This window comes from Chelon labrosus (genome assembly GCF_963514085.1).
Source record: "Chelon labrosus genome assembly, chromosome: 1".
Classification (NCBI taxonomy): Eukaryota; Metazoa; Chordata; class Actinopteri; order Mugiliformes; family Mugilidae; genus Chelon; species Chelon labrosus.
This window is the reverse complement of record NC_140337.1, coordinates 39,180,478-39,202,155: the sequence shown is the minus strand read 5'-3', so window position 1 is coordinate 39,202,155 and position 21,678 is coordinate 39,180,478. Positions and strand designations below refer to the sequence as shown.

Genomic DNA, 21,678 nt, shown 5'->3' with positions numbered 1-21,678 from the left:
TGTTGGTTTCACTGATGATTCAGCTCAAACTATTTCAGAGCAGCATCCTGTTAGCTGATCTGAGTAAAGCCCTGTCCCGTAATTGTCTCTTTTTCTATTATTGTAAACTCTATTGTCTCAACTAAAGATCATAAATATCTACTATGATGTTATCCTGTTCTACATGAAGGGACACGGAGGAACGTACAGCTGTGAGATCAGGAGACGGTTCTAAAGCTTGAGTTGATTTATTTCTGTCTGTGATGGCGACCAACAGAGAACAGGAGAACAGGAGAACAGGAGCTGCTCTGAGTCAAGGAGATCAGAGAAACCAGTGGGTGGGTTGATCCTCGTGGTTCTCCAGGTTCTTCTTCACACACAGGTTTGATCCTCGTGGTTCTCCAGGTTCTTCTTCACACACAGGTTTGATCCTCGTGGTTCTCCAGGTTCTTCTTCACACACAGGTTTGATCCTCGTGGTTCTCCAGGTTCTTCTTCACACACAGGTTTGATCACCGTGGTTCTCCAGGTTCTTCTTCACACACAGGTTTGATCCTCGTGGTTCTCCAGGTTCTTCTTCACACACAGGGTTGATCCTCGTGGTTCTCCAGGTTCTTCTTCACACACAGGGTTGATCACCGTGGTTCTCCAGGTTCTTCTTCACACACAGGTTTGATCCTCGTGGTTCTCCAGGTTCTTCTTCACACACAGGGTTGATCACCGTGGTTCTCCAGGTTCTTCTTCACACACAGGTTTGATCACCGTGGTTCTCCAGGATCTTCTTCACACACAGGTTTGATCCTTGTGGTTCTCCAGGTTCTTCTTCACACACAGGTTTGATCCTCGTGGTTCTCCAGGTTCTTCTTCACACACAGGTTTGATCCTCGTGGTTCTCCAGGTTCTTCTTCACACACAGGTTTGATCACCGTGGTTCTCCAGGTTCTTCTTCACACACAGGTTTGATCCTCGTGGTTCTCCAGGTTCTTCTTCACACACAGGTTTGATCCTCGTGGTTCTCCAGGTTCTTCTTCACACACAGGTTTGATCCTCGTGGTTCTCCAGGTTCTTCTTCACACACAGGTTTGATCCTCGTGGTTCTCCGGGTTCTTCTCCAGGAGGCAGAAGGTGACGTGATGTGGGAGCTTTGTTTCCTTCAGGCTCCGAGATGAATCTGTCAGCCCTCTGTTAGCCAATCAGAAGCTTCTAAAGCCGTGACATCACTGACCCTCTAAGACAGAGATGATCAACCAGGACACAGTGAAGGAGAAGCAGGGACAAAGACCACCGGACCAGTCTCTGTCTCTGTCCCTGTCCATCAAACAGTGACTCAGTAACAGAGACGGAGACGTGCTGAGAAAATATCTGAGGTTTATTTTATATAAAAGAGTCGTTCACATCAACAGAGCTGCAGCAGAGATGAAGCGTTTAGAGATGGACCTGACCCCTGACCCTACTCCTGACCCTAACCCCTGACCCCTGACCCTAACCCCTGACCCTAACTCCTGACCCCTGACCCTAACCCCTGACCCTAACCCCTGACCCTAACTCCTGACCCCTGACCTTGACCCATGACCCTAACCCCTGACCCCTGACCCCTGACCCTAACTCCTGACCCTACTCCTGACCCTAACCCCTGACCCCTGACCCTAACTCCTGACCCTGACCCCTGACCCTAACTCCTGACCCTACTCCTGACCCTAAACCCTGACCCCTGACCCTAACTCCTGACCCTGACCCCTGACCCTGACCCCTAACCCGTAACCCCTAACCCCTGACCCTACATGAACATGGAGGATGAGTTAGAGGAGCACGCTGCAGTTTAATGACGCTGCTCCCCGTGACAGTAACAACGTGAACACATGAACTGACTGAGGCCTCACACTTCCTGTTTGTCTCCAGTCCCACAAATATATCGACTACAAAACAAACTTCACAGCTCAGTAAAACACTTTTCATTTGGAAGGTGAGCGTTCCTTCACATTAAAAGCCTTCCAGTCGCTCTGCTGCTGCTGCGGGGCTTTTAATGTGAAAGGTTGACTTCCTGTCTGACTCAATGAAGGATTCATAGTTTACAGGAGAACAAACAGCAGCGTGTTCCTTTAAATCAGCTGATCCATAGTGATGTATAACCAGCATGTCATCAACAGAGGGAACGTAGAAAAAGACACAGGAGGGTTGACACTTTACAGGTGTGTGACTGTGTGTTAATGTGTGTGTGAGTGTGTGACTGTGTGTTAATGTGTGTGTGAGTGTGTGACTGTGTGTTAATGTGTGTGTTAATGTGCGAGTGTGTGGTGGGCGGAGTCTCCATGCGCCAGGCTCAGCTCCGGGGTCAGAGGTCATCACATGCCCTGTCTGATGCTCTGGATGATCTGGAAGATGGCTGCACACACACACACACACACACACACACACACACACACACACACACACACAACCCCGATCAATGAGCATCAGTTTGAATTCTTTTCATGTTTAAAACATTTTTAACAAATAATCAGTTCAACATGTAAAAGACGAAAAAGAAATCTTCTGATGTGATCAATCAGCGTCATCAGGCGTCAATCAGGTGTCAATCAGCGTCATCAGGCGTCAATCAGGTGTCAATCAGGTGTCAATCAGTGTCAATCAGCGTCATCAGGCGTCAATCAGTGTCATCAGGTGTCAATCAGGTGTCAATCAGCGTCATCAGGCGTCAATCAGGTGTCAATCAGCGTCATCAGGTGTCAATCAGGTGTCAATCAGCGTCATCAGGCGTCAATCAGCGTCATCAGGTGTCAATCACGTGGCAGCTGATGTGACCAAATGATCAGCTGATGTGACCAACTGAACAGCTGATGTGACACACTGAACAGCTGATTTGACCAAATGAACAGCTGATGTGACCAAATGAACAGCTGATGTGACCAAATGAACAGCTGATGTGACACACTGAACAGCTGATGTGACCAAATGAACAGCTGATGTGACCAAATGAACAGCTGATGTGACCAAATGAACAGCTGATGTGACACTGATCAGCTGATGTGACACTGATCAGCTGATGTGACACACTGAACAGCTGGTATGACCAAATGAACAGCTGGTGTGACCAAATGAACAGCTGATGTGACCAAATGATCAGCTGATCAGCTGATGTGACACACTGAACAGCTGATTTGACCAAATGAACAGCTGATGTGACCAAATGAACAGCTGATGTGACACACTGAACAGCTGATGTGACACACTGAACAGCTGATGTGACACACTGAACAGCTGATGTGACCAAATGATCAGCTGATGTGACCAAATGAACAGCTGATGTGACCAACTGAACAGCTGATGTGACACACTGAACAGCTGATGTGACACACTGATCAGCTGATGTGACCAACTGATCAGCTGATGTGACCAACTGAACAGCTGATTTGACCAAATGAACAGCTGATGTGACCAAATGAACAGCTGGTGTGACCAAATGAACAGCTGATGTGACCAAATGAACAGCTGGTGTGTCCAAATGATCAGCTGGTGTGACCAAATGAACAGCTGGTGTGACCAACTGAACAGCTGATCAGCTGATGTGACACACTGAACAGCTGATTTGACCAAATGAACAGCTGATGTGACCAAATGAACAGCTGATGTGACCAAATGATCAGCTGATGTGACCAAATGAACAGCTGATGTGACACTGAACAGCTGATGTGACACACTGAACAGCTGATTTGACCAAATGAACAGCTGGTGTGACCAAATGAACAGCTGATGTGACCAAATGAACAGCTGATTTGACCAAATGAACAGCTGATTTGACCAAATGAACAGCTGGTGTGACCAAATGAACAGCTGGTGTGACCAACTGAACAGCTGGTGTGACCAACTGAACAGCTGATCAGCTGATGTGACACTGAACAGCTGGTGTGACCAAATGAACAGCTGATGTGACCAAATGAACAGCTGGTGTGACCAAATGATGAGGGAAACTCACCTGATCCACAAACCACGAAGACGAAGAGAGCGAGCAGCCACGGTCCCACTGGAGACTTCTCTTCGTTGACTGGTCGCTGCAGCAGACAGACGTGGAGGTAGATTAGTTCAGATCTAAAACATGAGGCTGAACATAAAGAGTCATCAGTTAATAACACACTCATCCCTCTCATTATCTCTGTTCATTCAAAGGCCCTGCCTGTCGTTGCTGAATTACCTTCAAACTCGTTTAAAACACGTTGACCCCCTCCCCTCTTCCTCCCCTCTTCCTCCCCTCTGCCTCCCCTCTGTACCCCCTCTGTACCCCCTCTTCGGGGTTTAACCTGCGGGCACTCAAACGGTCAAAACTCGCCCAGCGAGACAGGACCGGTCCACGGAGTGAATGCCGAGCAGCATCCCGGCTATGAGGCGCTCAGGCCGCCGCTCTACAGACCGTCTCCGAGTCTGGAGCTCAGCGGACATTCAAAATCACATTAATGTCCCAGATTTATGACTGGAGTCTGGTCCTGTGTCCCTCCGTTTACAGATAACATTAAACACACTGTTAATGAACTGAAAGGGAAGCACTAGCATTTAGCACTGATGTAGCCGCTAAAGCTAGCAGCTAAAGCTAGCCGCTAAAGCTAGCCGCTAAAGCTAGCAGCTAGCTTCAGCGCTGCTTCCTGGACTAGAATTTTAACTGCAAACCTGAATCAAACTGACCCGAACAGACCCAAACAGACCCGAACAGAAAACCCGCAGCACATCAGACAGAAAATACCAGCAGCGACACGACAGTTACACTCAGCGGGGGCTAGTTAGCCGTTAGCCGCTAGCCGTTAGCCGCTAGCCGCTAGCCTGGCTGTCAGTACCGATGTTTTCTGGACGTGTCCCCGCTGTGTGATCGTCTTGCTGTGCCTCTCGTTCGCCACTTTCATCCGCTGCACCGCCGACATGTTTCGGGTTTAACGACCGCTCCGAACCAGGAGGAGGGAGGAGGAACAACCGGGACACGGAGGAGGCTGGAGGCTCGCTGGTGGAGGAGAAAGCGTCCCGCAGGAGGAGAGTCCTAACCGGGGCTGTTTCCGTGGTGCTGGGCAGGCAGCGTCCGTTAGCTAGCTGCTAGCTGAGCGAGCTAACCGTGAAGCCGCTGACCCTCATCACGTGACAGGGGACGGTCCATTTTTATTTATTTATTTTTAAAGTCTTTAACAAATTAACATTTAATGTCAAATAAATTAATTATTATTAAAATTATAATTAATGACTCCTTAGCAGGATTATCTGAGGAATACACAGCTAGCTGTTGCTAATGCTCACAGCCAAACTGTCTTCTGACTCAGTGTGTTTATATACTCCCTGGCCACTTCATTAGGTACACTAGTCCCCTTCATTAGGTACACTAGTCCACTTCATTAGATACACTAGTCCCCTTCACCAGGTACACTAGTCCCCTTCACCAGGTACACTAGTCCCCCTCATCAGGTACACTAGTCCCCCTCATCAGGTACACTAGTCCCCTTCATCTGGTACACTAGTCCCCTTCATTAGGTACACTAGTCCACTTCATTAGGTACACTAGTCCCCTTCACCAGGTACACTAGTCCCCTTCATTAGGTACACTAGTCCACTTCATCAGGTACACTAGTCCCCTTCATTTGGTACACTAGTCCCCTTCATTAGGTACACTAGTCCACTTCATCAGGTACACTAGTCCCCTTCATTTGGTACACTAGTCCCCTTCATCAGGTACACTAGTCCCCTTCATTAGGTACACTAGTCCACTTCATTAGGTACACTAGTCCCCTTCACCAGGTACACTAGTCCCCTTCATTAGGTACACTAGTCCACTTCATCAGGTACACTAGTCCCCTTCATTTGGTACACTAGTCCCCTTCATTAGGTACACTAGTCCACTTCATCAGGTACACTAGTCCCCTTCATTTGGTACACTAGTCCCCTTCATCAGGTACACTAGTCCCCTTCATTAGGTACACTAGTCCACTTCATTAGGTACACTAGTCCCCTTCATTAGGTACACTAGGCCACTTCATTAGGTACACTAGTCTCCTTCATTAGGTACACTAGGCCACTTCATTAGGTACACTAGTCCCCTTCATTAGGTACACTAGTCCCCTTCATCAGGTACACTAGTCCCCTTCATTAGGTACACTAGTCCACTTCATTAGGTACACTAGTCCCCTTCATCAGGTACACTAGTCCACTTCATTAGGTACACTAGTCCCCCTCATCAGGTACACTAGTCCCCTTCATTTGGTACACTAGTCCCCTTCATTAGGTACACTAGTCCCCTTCATTTGGTACACTAGTCCCCTTCATCAGGTACACTAGTCCACTTCATTAGGTACACTAGTCCCCTTCATTAGGTACACTAGTCCACTTCATTAGGTACACTAGGCCACTTCAGCAGGTACACTAGTCCCCTTCATTAGGTACACTAGTCCCCTTCATTTGGTACACTAGTCCCCTTCATCAGGTACACTAGTCCACTTCATTAGGTACACTAGTCCCCTTCCTTAGGTACACTAGTCCCCTTCCTTAGGTACACTAGTCCCCTTCATTAGGTACACTAGTCCACTTCAACAGGTACACTAGTCCACTTCATCAGGTACACTAGTCCCCTTCATCAGGTACACTAGTCCACTCATCAGGTACACTAGTCTAATCAGAAACAGAATACCAGAACCTTCATCTGTTTTCACTGCAAGCTCAGAGTATAAGATCAGAGGAGGGAGACGAGAGACAAGGGCAGATATAAAGATGTCTTCATGTGACCCTGTGACCTGTGTGGGGCTCTGGACCAGAGGTTGGGAACCAGGTGACTCACCTGTCTATATAACATAAGAGACGGATGAAGCAGACGGAGCCCAGAGACGTTTCTCTCAGTTTATTTCAGCCTGAAAGCAAAGCAGCCTGAAGTCAACACACACACACACACACACACACACACACTGCTGGCTGAACAGTAGCCAGAGGTCAGAGGTCACTGGTAGGACTGTCTACCGGAGTCACAGATTTATTACTATAGTTCCAGCATAAAGATCCTGGAGGTCAGAGGTCACCCTGAGGTTGCCATGGCTACGCCCACTAACAACCAAGCCCGCTGATGGAGCCGATGCGGTCCATCTTCATCCCGAAGCATCCTCTTCCTCCCACCATCGACTTGCGGCTCCGCCTCCTCATCTTGGCCTGGCGCTGCAGGAAGTCGAGGAAGAACCGCGGCACCGCCTCCCGCCTGCTGGTCAAGGGGGCGGGGCGTCCTGCAGAGCCTTCAGTGATGTCGTCAGGTGTGGGCGGGGCCAAGATGAGAGAGGACAGGTGAGAGCCGAACAGAGAGTGCAAGACCTGAAGATACAGAAGGTGATCACATGATGAACACATGAACAGATAATGGACACCTGATGGACACATGATGAACACATGATGAACACATGAACAGATAATGGACACCTGATGGACACATGATGAACACATGATGAACACAGGATGAACACCTGAACAAATAATGGACATGATGGACACATGATGAACACCTGAACAAATAATGGACATGATGGACACATGATGAACACATGATGAACACCTGAACAAATAATGGACATGATGGACACATGATGAACACCTGAACAAATAATGGACATGATGGACACATGATGAACACATGATGAACACCTGAACAAATAATGGACATATGATGAACACATGATGAACACCTGAATAAATAATGGACATATGATGAACACATGATGAACACCTGAACAAATAATGGACATATGATGAACACATGATGAACACCTGAATAAATAATGGACATATGATGAACACATGATGAACACCTGAACAAATAATGGACATATGATGAACACATGATGAACACCTGAATAAATAATGGACATGATGGACACATGATGAACACCTGATGAACACCTGAACAAACAATGGACATATGATGAACACATGATGAACACCTGAACAAATAATGGACATGATGGACACATGATGAACACATGATGAACACCTGAACAAATAATGGACATGATGGACACATGATGAACACCTGATGAACACCTGAACAAATAATGAACACATGATGAACACATGATGAACACCTGAACAAATAATGGACATGATGGACACATGATGAACACATGAACAAATAATGGACATGATGGACACATGATGAACACATGATGAACACCTGAACAAATAATGGACATGATGGACACATGATGAACACATGATGAACACCTGAACAAATAATGGACATGATGGACACATGATGAACACCTGAACAAATAATGGACATGATGGACACATGATGAACACATGATGAACATCTGAACAAATAATGGACATGATGGACACATGATGAACACCTGAACAAATAATGGACATGATGGACACATGATGCACACATGATGAACACCTGAACAAATAATGGACATGATGGACACATGATGAACACCTGAACAAATAATGGACATGATGAACACATGATGAACACCTGAACAAATAATGGACATGATGGACACATGATGAACACATGATGAACACCTGAACAAATAATGGACATGATGGACACATGATGAACACCTGAACAAATAATGGACATGATGGACACATGATGAACACATGATGAACACCTGAACAAATAATGGACATATGATGAACACATGATGAACACCTGAATAAATAATGGACATGATGGACATATTATGAACACATGATGAACACCTGAACAAATAATGGACATGATGGACACATGATGAACACCTGATGAACACCTGAACAAATAATGAACACATGATGAACACATGATGAACACCTGAACAAATAATGGACATGATGGACACATGATGAACACATGATGAACACCTGAACAAATAATGGACATATGATGAACACATGATGAACACCTGAACAAATAATGGACATATGATGAACACATGATGAACACCTGAACACATGATGGACACATGATGAACACAAACATATGATGAACACATGATGAACACATGATGAACACATGGTGAACACAAACATATGATGAACACATGATGAACACATGATGAACACATGATGAACACAAACATATGATGAACACATGATGAACACATGATGAACACAAACATATGATGAACACATGATGAACACAAATATATGATGAACACATGGTGAACACAAACATATGATGAACACATGATGAACACATGAACACATGGTGAACACATGATGAACACATGATGAACACAAACATATGATGAACACATGATGAACACATGATGAACACATGATGAACACATGATGGACACAAACATATGATGAACACATGATGAACACATGGTGAACACTTGATGAACACAAACATATGATGAACACATGATGAACACATGATGAACACATGAACACATGGTGAACACATGATGAACACCTGTTTGTCATCTCTGTGAGGTGAAGGTCTCGTCTCCACGGCGACGATGATGAAGAGGAGGAGAAGGAGAGGAAGGAGGGAGGTGGAAGATGAAGTGGCAGCCATCTTTGTTTGGAAGGAAAAATAAGGAAGCTTTAATTTAAACTAATCACACGTTACCGTGACAACAGGTCTATGCCGTATTCTGATTGGCTGGACTGCAGCTCCACCAGCTGGTCAGAGGACTGATTGATTGGTTAATGCTCCGTCCTCACCTCTAGGTCTGCTTCAGCTCTAGTCTGAGTTCATTAGGATTTAACTCTAAACTGAAATGAATGTCTGGGACAGACTGAGCAACACGTTGAGCAATACGTTGACTATCACTGAGCAACACGTTGAGCAACACGTTGATCAATATGTTGAGCAACACGTTGACTATCACTGAGCAATACGTTGATCAATACGTTGAGCAACACGTTGAGCAATACGTTGACTCACTGAGCCATATGTTGAGCAATACGTTGAGCAACACGTTGACTATCACTGAGCCATATGTTGATCAATACGTTGAGCAACACGTTGAGCAACACGTTGACTGTCACTGCTCAATACGTTGAGCAATACGTTGATCAATACGTTGAGCAATACATGGAGCAATACGTTGATCAATACGTTGATCAATACGTTGACTGTCACTGAGCCATATGTTGATCAATACGTTGATCAATACGTTGACGATCACTGAGCCATACGTTGAGCAATACGTTGAGCAATACGTTGAGCAATACGTTGAGCAATACGTTGATCAATACATTGACGATCACTGAGCCATACGTTGAGCAATACGTTGATCAATACGTTGAGCAACACGTTGACTATCACTGAGCAATACGTTGAGCAATACGTTGATCAATACATTGACTATCACAGAGCAATACGTTGAGCAATATGTTAATCAATATGTTGATCAATACGTTGATCAGTACGTTGACTATCACTGATCAATACTTTGATCAATACGTTGAGCAATACGTTGATCAATACGTTGAGCAACACGTTGACTATCACTGAGCAATACGTTGAGCAATACGTTGATCAATACATTGACTATCACAGAGCAATACGTTGAGCAATATGTTAACCAATATGTTGATCAATACGTTGATCAACACGTTGACTATCACTGATCAATACGTTGACTATCACTGATAATACATTGATCAATTTGTTGACTATCACTGAGCAACACGTTGATCAACACGTTGACTATCACTGATTAATACATTGATCAACACGTTGACTATCACTGATTAATACATTGCTCAACACGTTGACTATCACTGATTAATTCATGGTGTTAAATGTGTTTAATCATTTTAATTTCAGTCAGAATGACCTGTAATGTCGTAACAGGTCATATTTTATCAGAGTGTTTTTCTGAACCTGTATCTTAGAAACAGAATTAAATCATTCAACCAGATTAAATGATGGATCAAACATTGAATCAGCTGACACTTACTGGACCAGGACCAGACGTTCCTCTGATGACCTCCAGGGACTCGGCCGCTCGTCGATAGATTGATTTGTTTCCAGAGGAAGGAACTGATCATCAGAGTTTGTCTCTGTCCTGTCTCACATCAGGACGGGTCGGTTCTACGGGCCGACGCCGGGCCGCCACTTTAATACCCCCTGGTCTGTGAAGTCACACATTCTTACTGCTGTTGCCCTGGCAACGGCCACACACACACACACACACACACACACACACACACACACACACACACACACTCATCATGGACGCCTAACGTGTGAAAATAAAAACCTCCTCCAGGACCGTCCTCAGACTTTGCTGGGGGGCCTTGAGGAAGGTCCTGATGAGGATGCTCGCTGGGTTCATCTTCATCCCGCCTCCCTCGGCCAATCAGACGCCAGCATCCAGCCTGCAGCCCCAACACACTCCTGACCTCCGACCTCCGCCGTCCTGCCTCCTCATAAACCGTCACCGTGGAGACCAGGCTGTGCTCAACAACTATTTCCTGTAGAAGGGGGCGGGGCCACGGAGGTTCACATGGTCCCATGGATAGGTGTGTGTGTTTAATGACCACCCCCCCGATTGTCTTTGTCCCGGTCAGACAAGACCCCACCCCCCATTCACGCTCTGACGTCATCAGCCACGCATAAAACACACACACACACACACACACACACATTAACACTCACTCACGACAATAGGTCATCAATCACTGTATCACAACAACACAACTTATTATCTGTCTCTGTGAGGACATGCAGCACACACACTCACACAGACACACTAACACACATACAAACACGCACACAACCACTGACACACATACACTAACACATAAACCAGGTTAACCAGGAAGTCCTAATCACTCCAGCTAAATGATGCTAACTCTCGGTTAGCTTTAGCTTTAGCTGCAGCAGAGTCATACGCAAGAAGCTAAGCTAATGTTGTAGCATGATCAGCTGATGTGGACAGTACTCAGGGTAAGTGGATGACCTGACAGGAAGCAGGAAGTTACTGAACAACCAGGGGAATCAAAAGCTAGCTGCTAATGATAATGCTAGGTGACGATAGGTCACACTGATCAGCTGAAGTTGAACCAGGTTTCAACCACCGTCTGTAGAACCGGTGGATGCCATGACAGCTCCTCTCCCAAAGCAAGTAGAGCTCCCCCTGGTGGCTGGCTGCATTATAGGTCATAAGCTCCACCCCCTCCATCTTAGTGGGCGGGACTAAACACACGTCACATACATTTTAGGTAGTTAATATAATGCTGATTTATGTTCAATTTGAGCTATAAAAACAGGAAGTGATGATGATGACGGTTGCCATGACAACGTGTAACTAAGCATCTGTCTGTAAATGTAAACTTTAGTGTGCTTGTCATTAGCTAGCTAGCTACGTTAGCTCTGTGTGTGGAGTTAGTATTTATGATGGGGCTGGGTTTAAATGTTGTTAGTGACTGGTGGAGGTGGAGCAGAGAGCTGAGCTGATCCAGAACCTGGACCAGGTCTAGACTCAGACTGACCAACGGGAGGAAGAGGAGGAGGAGGAGGAGGAGGAGGAGGAAGATGTAAATAATAAATAATGTTTTCAAGGTAACTGACATAGACAGAGGGTCCACTGGGCGGCGCTGTTCAGTGCTAATGCTAACACATTTAGCTGATGAGGGAACCGTGTGTAATTCGTGTGTTTTTACTCTAATGAAGCGTTTTAAACTCCTCACGGCCGTTGCTCATCACCAGGCAACCGGCGGCTTTGGTCCAAGCTCCCCGACCACTGACGTCACTGTGTGTGTGTGTGTGAGTGAGCTCCTGTTATTATGAAGCTGTGGGGGCCGGCCTTTCATGAAACACTACTTTCATGGACGGGTCCTCACAGAGATAGAAACAGCAGTGTGTGTGTGTGTGTGTGTGTGTGTGTGTGTGTGTGTGTGTGTGTGTGTATGTGTGTGTGTGTGTGTTGCGTTCAGGTGCAGTCAGTGAAGGCAGCACTCAGTCATCTTTTACTCTTTATTCAGTCTCTGTGTTTTAGATACAAAACATCAACAATGGAATCACAGCCAGGGGGGCGGAGTCAGAGCCGCCGTGACCTCTGACCTCCCACCCCCAGCCGCATGCGGGGGAGGGGGGTTCAGAGGTCACCAGGTGTCAGTCGGTTGCCGCGGCGACAGAGATGATGGCAGGCAGGTGAGAGCTTCAGTTGATCTTCGGGTGGCGGAAGTCTTTGCCGGCGAACTTGGCTTTGTCCCCGAGCTCCTCCTCGATCCTGAGGTCAGAGGTCAGAGGTCAGAGGTCAGCTCTTACTTTGTAAAATCAACCACACTGCTTTTATTTTGTTAAAGACAGGAAGCTCTCACCTCATCAGCTGGTTGTATTTAGCCAGACGCTCTGACCTGCAGGGGGCGCCAGTCTTAATCTGAGAGAGAGACAGGTAGAGACAGGTAGAGACAGACAGAGAGACAGATAGAGACAGGTAGAGACAGGTAGAGACAGACAGAGAGACAGATAGAGACAGACAGAGAGACAGGTAGAGAGACAGAGAGAGAGACAGGTAGAGACAGACAGAGAGACAGATAGAGAGACAGGTAGAGACAGATAGAGAGACAGGTAGAGACAGGTAGGGACAGGTAGAGACAGACAGAGAGACAGATAGAGACAGACAGAGAGACAGGTAGAGAGACAGAGAGAGAGACAGGTAGAGACAGGTAGAGACAAACAGGTAGAGACAGACAGAGAGACAGATAGAGACAGACAGAGAGAGAGGTAGAGACAGGTGTAGATACAGGTAGAGACAGGTAGAGACAGACAGAGAGACAGATAGAGAGACAGGTAGAGACAGATAGAGAGACAGGTAGAGACAGACAGAGAGACAGAGAGACAGACAGAGACAGAGAGTTTGTCAGTGAATTAGTTAAAATGAAACAACTTTATTTTTGTTTCGCTTCCCTTTGACTATTAACCTGTCCGTCTGACCACCTGTCTGTCTACCTGTCTGCCCACCTGTCTGACCACCTGGCTGTCTGTCTGACCACCTGTCTGTCTACCTGTCTGCCCACCTGTCTGACCACCTGTCTACCTGTCTGTCTACCTGTCTGACCACCTGTCTGTCTACCTGTCTACCTGTCTGACCACCTGTCTGTGTACCTGTCTACCTGTCTGACCACCTGTCTGTCTACCTGTCTACCTGTCTGACCACCTGTCTGTCTACCTGTCTACCTGTCTGACCACCTGTCTGTCTACCTGTCTATCTATCTGACCACCTGTCTGTCTACCTGTCTATCTATCTGACCACCTGTCTGTCTACCTGTCTACCTGTCTGACCACCTGTCTGTCTACCTGTCTATCTATCTGACCACCTGTCTGTCTACCTGTCTACCTGTCTGACCACCTGTCTGTGTACCTGTCCGGTGCAGAGTCCAACCACCAGGTCAGAGATGAAGGTGTCTTCAGTCTCTCCAGAGCGATGGCTGACCATCACACCCCAACCACTGCTCTGAGCCAGCTTACACCTGAGAGACAGACAGGTAGAGAGGAGAGAGAGGGAGAGAGAGACAGGTAGGGAGGAAAGACAGACAGGTAGAGAGGACAGAGAGGGAGAGAGAGACAGGTAGGGAGGAGAGAGAGGGAGAGAGAGACAGGTAGGGAGGAAAGACAGACAGGTAGAGAGGACAGAGAGGGAGAGAGAGACAGGTAGGGAGGAGAGAGAGGGAGAGAGAGACGGGTAGGGAGGAAAGACAGACAGGTAGAGAGGAGAGAGAGAGAGACAGGTAGAGAGGAAAGACAGACGGGTAGAGAGGACAGAGAGGGAGAGAGAAACAGGTAGGGAGGAGAAGGAGAAAGCAGGGAAAATGTTTAATAAGACAAATGTGGTGCAAATACAATAAAAACTAACAGACAGGTAGACAGGTAGATAGACAGGTGGACAGACAGGTAGATAGACAGGTGGACAGACAGGTAGATAGACAGGTAGACAGGTAGACAGGTAGATAGACAGGTGGACAGACAGGTAGATAGACAGGTGGACAGACAGGTAGATAGACAGGTAGACAGGTAGACAGGTAGATAGACAGGTGGACAGACAGGTAGATAGACAGGTGGACAGACAGGTAGACAGACAGGTAGACAGGTAGACAGACAGACAGACAGACAGACAGACAGGTAGACAGGTAGACAGACAGACAGGTAGACAAGTAGACAGACAGGTAGACAGACAGGTAGACAGGCAGACAGGTGGACAGACAGGCAGACAGACAGACAGGTAGACAGACAGGCAGACAGGTAGACAAGACAGGTAGACAGGCAGACAGACAGGTAGACAGACAGGTAGACAGACAGGTGTCTTACGCCTGGATGGACTCGGTCACTGAGCCGATCTGGTTGACTTTGAGCAGCAGACAGTTGCAGGCCTTCTTCTCCACCGCCTGCTGGATCCTCTTAGGATTGGTCACCGTCAGGTCGTCTCCTACGATCTGATTGGTTAGAAACACAGGTGAGTTATTACCAGAGCTCCGCCCTCCTCTGACTACCTGTCTGTCTACCTGTTTGTCTCACCTGGATGTCCACAGACGCGGTGAACTTGGCCCACTGCTCCCAGTCGTCCTGGTCGAATGGGTCCTCGATGGACTGAACTGAAGACAGACAGAGAAGATGAGACAGTGACCCCTGGAGGCCGGAGGCTGCTACAGCACCTCCACCGTCATTTATAAGAACCTTCAGTGTGGATTCTTCCTATTGGTTGAATGTTTTAAAGTGTGGACGTCATGGATCCAGGACGTCCTGATGGACCACGCTGCAGGTTTTTACCGGGGTAGCCCTTGATGAAGCTGCGGTACAGGTCTCCCAGCTTCTCGCCGCTGATGTGTCTGGACGGGTCGTCGGGAGACTTGAAGTCCAGGTCGTACTTTCCGCTGCGGAAGAACTCGGAGGCGGCCACGTCCATGCCGATGATGATCTTGTCGGGGTAGCCGGCCTTCTCGATGGCCGTCTTCAGCAGCTCCAGAGCTGTGGGACAGCAACAGATGAGGACATGCCAAAGCCACAGTGTAGTTTCAGACAGACAGGTGGAGGTCTTACCCTCGTTGTTCTCCAGGATATTGGGGGCGAATCCTCCCTCATCTCCCACGTTGGTGGCGTCCTTGCCGTACTTGGCCTTGATGACGTTCTTCAGGTTGTGGTAGACCTGGAGACACAGCGGAGACACGGTGAGACGACAGACGCAGGACAGAGTTTACCAGACGTCCAAACGCTCAGCACCTCAGCTCCGATCCTCATGGCCTCGTGGAAGTTGGCGGCTCCGATGGGAAGAATCATGAACTCCTGCATAGCCAGTTTGTTTCCAGCGTGGCTTCCTCCGTTGATCACGTTGAACGCCTGAACAGAAAGACGAGGCATCAGGAACCCTAAGACGCTCACACTCGTGTTAGCTAGCTGCACATGCTAACGATGCAAACATGCCAACATTATGGACACATCTGCTAAAGATAGCCCCTCCCACTAAACATAAGCCCCTCCTACTCACAGGAACAGGAAGTATGACGTCTTTGTGTCCAGCAAGGTCAGCAATGTGGCGGTAGAGAGGAACTCCCTTCTCTGCTGCTCCGGCTTTGCAGACGGCCAGCGACACGCCGAGGATAGCGTTAGCACCGAACTTAGCTAGGGGGAGACAGACAGGTCAGAGACAGAGAGAGAGACAGAGACAGACAGGACAGACACAGACAGGTCACAGAGAGAGACAGGTCAGACAGACAGGTTCTTACATTTGTTCTCAGTGCCGTCCAACTCCAGCATGAACTTGTCAATCTTCTCCTGATCAACAACACTGAAGTTCTGGAAACAGAGAGACAGAAATAATAATCAATAACTGATTAATAACGATTAGTAACTGGTCAATAACTGATTGATAACAGTTAATAACTAATTTATAACTGTTAATAACTGATCAATAACTATTAATAACTACTAATAACTGATTAATAACTGTTAATAACAGTTAATAACTATTAATAGCTGTTAATGACTGGTTAATAACTGATTAATAGCTGTCAATAACAGTTTATAACTATTAATAACTGGTTAATAACTGATCAATAACTGGTTAATAACTTGTACCTTCGCGATCAGTTTGGGGGCGATGTCCTTGTTCACGTGGTCCACAGCCTTGATGGTTCCTGCACACAGACACACATGTCAGCAGCGTGGGCGTAGAGCCCTCCACCCTCCACCAGGGGGCTGCCTTGCTCCTACCTTTGCCCAGGTAGCGGCTCTTGTCTCCATCACGAAGCTCCAGTGCCTCGTGGACTCCAGTGGACGCTCCGCTGGGGACGGCGGCCCTGAACAGACCTGGAGACAGTTGGACGTTACTGGACACCCAGACCGATGCTAAATGCTAACCATGCTAACCATGCTAACAGCTGGTTCCTCACCCTTGGCTGTCCACAGGTCCACCTCCACTGTGGGGTTTCCTCTGGAGTCCAGGATCTCCCGGGCGTGGATTTTAGTGATAGACATCCTGACTGAGACAGAGACAGGTGGGGGACAGACAACACACCAGGTGAGCTGTTGGGTCCCAGTATAAGAGGACAGATTAGACCCTGTCCTGATATACTAGGACAGACTGGACCCTGTCCTGGTCTATGAGGACAGATTAGACCCTGTCCTGATATACGAGGACAGATTAGACCCTGTCCTGATATACCAGGACAGACTGGACCTTGTTCTGGTCTATGAGGACAGATTAGACCCTGTCCTGGTCTATGAGGACAGATTAGACCCTGTCCTGATATACGAGGACAGATTAGACCCTGTCCTGGTCTATGAGGACAGACTGGACCTTGTCCTGGAGAGTCAAACACTCATCCTGCTCTGTTGTCACTGAGATCAATAAAGTTTAAGTGAGTTTGAATGCTGAGAGGTAAAGAGTGACCTTCAGACATAACTACAGATAAACTGGAGGGCTAACTGTGTGTTAGCATGTTTGTGTTAGCATGTATTAGCATGTGTGTGTGCACATGTGTGTGTGTTAGCATGTGTGTGTGTGTTAGCATGTGTGTGTGTTAGCATGTGTGTGTGTGTTAGCATGTGTGTGTGTTAGCATGTGTGTGTGTGTTAGCATGTCAGACCTGCTGCAGAGATCCTGTGTAAAGCCATCATGAATCCATGTCCCCTGTCAGACCCCACCCACCCCCTCCATCAGCCAATCAGAGACCTGCACTCGTGACTGGCAGCCAATGGGACCAAGAGGAGAGAGGGAGAGACCATTCTGCTCATGGGGGGTGTTTGTCCTCTGAGTCTGTCCTCTGTCCCAGTTATTTATACTCTCGTCTGCAGAGTAAAAGCCTTTGACCTTTTCCCAGACCTTTCTACCGAGGTCATGACTTCCAGCGTCTCTGGTCGAGTTACACTCACTAATGTTTGTGACATTTCAACAAGTATTTGGATGTGAACTGATCTCAGATGAACTTCATCACCTCAGATCTGCAGTCAAAGTACAGGAGATCGATATGTGGCCGCACCGTTAGCCACGTTAGCATGACTGTTTGATTAGCAGTCATTAGCAGTGAGAATAGCATCCGTAACGCTAACAGCGCTACGTGAGGGAGTGTCTCTCAACAGGACAACAGCTGAGCACAGACAGACTGGGGTTTCTATCCCTGTGAGGACCTGACCCCTGACCCCTGACCTTTACCCCGACACCAGGTCTGAACACGTTTATAAGGCGTGAAATATTAAACAGGTTCTAATATTAAACAGGTTCTAATATTAAACAGGTTCTAATATTAAACAGGTTCTAACTCCATCAATCTAATCAGGATGTTCTCAGTGTGTAGTTCACTGTCATCTCGTTAATCACAGTTTTCTGTTCAAACATAAATAATTAGTTTTCTCTGCAGCTCAGTTCAGAGGCTCACATTCATCTCTCTCTCTGTCTCTCTCTCTCTGTCTCTCTGTCTCTAGCTCTGTCTCTATCTCTCTGTGTCTCTCTCTGTGTCTCTGTCTGTCTCTCTGGCTCTGTCTCTGTCTCTCTGTCTCTAGCTCTGTCTCTATCTCTCTGTGTCTCTCTCTGTGCCTCTGTCTGTCTGTCTCTCTCTGTCTCTCTCTCTCTGTCTCTCTGTCTCTAGCTCTGTCTCTATCTCTCTGTGTCTCTCTCTCTGTGTCTCTGTCTGTCTCTCTGTCTCTATCTCTCTGTGTCTCTCTCTCTCTCTGTGTCTCTCTCTGTCTCTCTGTCTGTCTCTCTAGCCCTGTCTCTCTGTCTCTCTCTCTCAGCCTCTCTATCTCTGTGTCTCTATCTGTGGGTGGACTTTGTGCCCCTGCACGTCGTCTGTCAGGTTTCAGCCTGTCTGACCTTCAGTGAGCTGAAAGTCAAAGCTCTGACAGTTTTAGTTTCTTGGTTGCTGCAGGTTTTGAGGAGGCTTCAGAACAAAGGAAGTGATTTGACGCCACACCTGTGAAAACTGGACTCTCCAAGTGAAGTGAAGCAGGTCGTCAGCCAAACAGGAAGCAGTCGAGACACTTTCTCTGTTCAAAGTTTTCAACCACCCAGGAAGCTGTCTGCTGTTTCATCCTACCTGAGAAGTGTGTTCAGAGGAGGAGAGGGGAGTTGTCTCTGGCCGTCTGTCTGTCTGTCCGTCTGACTGTCCGACTGACGTGGAAAGTGTCCCTCTGTCTGGCTGCAGGGTTTTTATAGACGCTCCCTACAAGGGGAGGAGGAGGCAGGGTGGAGCGTCAGGGAGCGTCTGCATGGGCTCAGACGGCAGGAAACAGAAAAACCAGAACAACTTTGATGTTTCTGGTTTTTATTTACCAGGCATGGAGATATTTAGTTCTAATTTGTTAATAGAAGTTCCACCTACACAGACTGCAGCAGCAGCATTAGCACGTTAGCAGCAGCTAAAGCAGTACTAACATCATCATGTAGTGTTAGCAAGAATAATAACTACAGAGGCTATAGTTGTTTCAGAAAGGTTAGCCATGTTAGCATGTTGTATGTGCATTGTTAGCACTGCAAGAGAAGCAGCATTAACAATATTAGCATTGACTTCAGGAGTTTTAGCTGCTATTATGGCGATATTAGCCGTGTTAGCATGTTTGTTCAATCAACAGTGTTAGAAGTTAGCTAATAGGTAGCATTAACATTTGAGGTTGTTAGCCATAAGAGAACCAGTATTAGTAGAAGACGTGGTATTGGAGCGTGTTTTAGCATTGTTAGCAACATTAGATAAGTATTAAAAGTTACACCGCCAATGGTGTTGTAATAGTTGCACCTTATAGGTTGTAGCAAAATTAGCATATTAGCAGCAGTTGAGTTGTAGTTGCTGCATTAGCAGATTAGTAGTATTAGCAACAGTATCAGTAAATCTAGCAGTTATTATAGAATGGCTAGTTGTGTTAGCATGTTTGTTACATCAAGAGTACTAGACGCTGTAGCAGCAATGGATTAGTAATATCTGCTTTAGCATTTTTAGCCGTGGTGAACAGCAACAGAAAGAGTATTAGTAGAAGTAGTAGTGGTATTAGCTATTTAGAGTTTTAGCAGTAGTAGCATTGTTAGCAACGTTAACTGTTGTTACAAGTTATAGCATTAGTGGTGTTATAATAATTGTACCTTAGCACAATTAGCATGATTAGCAGTAGTTGAGTGGTAGTGTGTCCATTAGCATGATTAGTGGTAGTTGGGTGGTAGTGTGTCCATTAGCATGGTTAGCGGTAGTTGGGTGGTAGTGTGTCCATTAGCATGGTTAGCGGTAGTTGGGTGGTAGTGTGTCCATTAGCATGGTTAGCGGTAGTTGGGTGGTAGTGTGTCCATTAGCATGGTTAGCGGTAGTTGGGTGGTAGTGTGTCCATTAGCATGGTTAGCGGTAGTTGAGTGGTAGTGTGTCCATTAGCATGATTAGCGGTAGTTGGGTGGTAGTGTGTCCATTAGCATGATTAGCAGTAGTTGAGTGGTAGTGTGTCCATTAGCATGATTAGCGGTAGTTGGGTAGTAGTGTGTCCATTAGCATCGTTAGCGGTAGTTGGGTGGTAGTGTCTCCATTAGCATGGTTAGCGGTAGTTAGTAGGAACATTCATTCATTCCTTCATGTTCTGTTGTAGAACAACTGTGAACACCACGTTCACAGTTGTTAGCAGTAGAAGTAGCATTAGCTGGAGAGTTAGCAATTGTAGCATTGTTTGCAATACTAGCTAATTATTAGACGTTGTATAGTCAGCAATATTAGCAAACCTGGAGCATTTGTAGCAGTAGTTAGCAATAGTAAACCTGTATGAGCGGGAGTAGTATTGATATTATGTTTCAGGGGTTGAGTTGTTGAAGCATCGTTAGCAACATTTGCTAGTCGTACTATCAGTGGTGTTATCATTGTTGTACTCAACAGGTGAGTGGTGGCAGCCGCGTTAGCATCTTCAGCAGTAGTCTCCCAGAAACAGTATTAGCAATATATTAGAAACAGCAACTATAGCAACTTTTATTGCTGTGTGACAGTCGATGATTAACAGTCGATGAGGAACCCTGTCACCCTGGTTTTTATGAATCTCTTATTTTATTTTTACTCTTTTTAATAAAACATACTCATGTCCCTCCATGTGTCTCCGTCCCCAGGCTGAATGGAGTGAACCATCGTGACGGTCCCTAATCCAAACAGAGAAGGTCAAAGTTCATCTCAGATGGAAACGTGAGACCGTCTCAGCATTTACTGCAAAGGGCAGTAACCCCACAAACACAAACCTTACCCTTTACACTCACCTTTAGCTGTACCTCACACACACTCTGTCCAGCGTCCCGTAGCCTTTACA

General features: G+C 46.7%; 3 protein-coding genes across 4 annotated transcripts; all 3 read right to left on the bottom strand.

The window, feature by feature from the left end:
* Positions 1-1,731: 1,731 nt before the first annotated feature.
* Positions 1,732-5,029, bottom strand: LOC311495014 (stress-associated endoplasmic reticulum protein 1). Its single transcript, XM_084554307.1, has 3 exons — positions 4,802-5,029; positions 3,952-4,027; positions 1,732-2,361 (listed from the first exon to the last, which is right to left on the bottom strand). The coding sequence occupies exons 1-3, from the start codon at positions 4,883-4,885 to the stop codon at positions 2,321-2,323; spliced, it is 201 nt and encodes a 66-aa protein (XP_084410433.1). The 5' UTR covers positions 4,886-5,029; the 3' UTR covers positions 1,732-2,320.
* Positions 5,030-7,037: 2,008 nt separating this feature from the next.
* LOC311493823 (C-type natriuretic peptide 2-like) lies at positions 7,038-11,146 on the bottom strand (the record flags this gene model as incomplete). The annotated part of the gene is made up of 2 exons (XM_084552607.1): positions 9,382-11,146; positions 7,038-7,295 (listed from the first exon to the last, which is right to left on the bottom strand). The coding sequence occupies exons 1-2, from the start codon at positions 9,484-9,486 to the stop codon at positions 7,038-7,040; spliced, it is 363 nt and encodes a 120-aa protein (XP_084408733.1). The 5' UTR covers positions 9,487-11,146.
* Positions 11,147-12,924: 1,778 nt separating this feature from the next.
* Positions 12,925-19,698, bottom strand: eno3 (enolase 3, (beta, muscle)). Of its 2 annotated transcripts, none has more exons than XM_084544288.1 (14): positions 19,455-19,698; positions 17,313-17,402; positions 17,134-17,229; positions 16,999-17,057; positions 16,647-16,716; positions 16,409-16,542; positions 16,144-16,260; positions 15,964-16,069; positions 15,694-15,891; positions 15,442-15,518; positions 15,235-15,359; positions 14,291-14,399; positions 13,248-13,306; positions 12,925-13,156 (listed from the first exon to the last, which is right to left on the bottom strand). In XM_084544288.1, the coding sequence occupies exons 2-14, from the start codon at positions 17,395-17,397 to the stop codon at positions 13,087-13,089; spliced, it is 1,305 nt and encodes a 434-aa protein (XP_084400414.1). In that variant the 5' UTR covers positions 17,398-17,402; positions 19,455-19,698; the 3' UTR covers positions 12,925-13,086. The 2 variants fall into 2 exon arrangements, with proteins under 2 accessions (XP_084400414.1, XP_084400415.1); XM_084544289.1 differs by lacking the exon at positions 19,455-19,698 and adding an exon at positions 19,332-19,450.
* Positions 19,699-21,678: the final 1,980 nt, after the last annotated feature.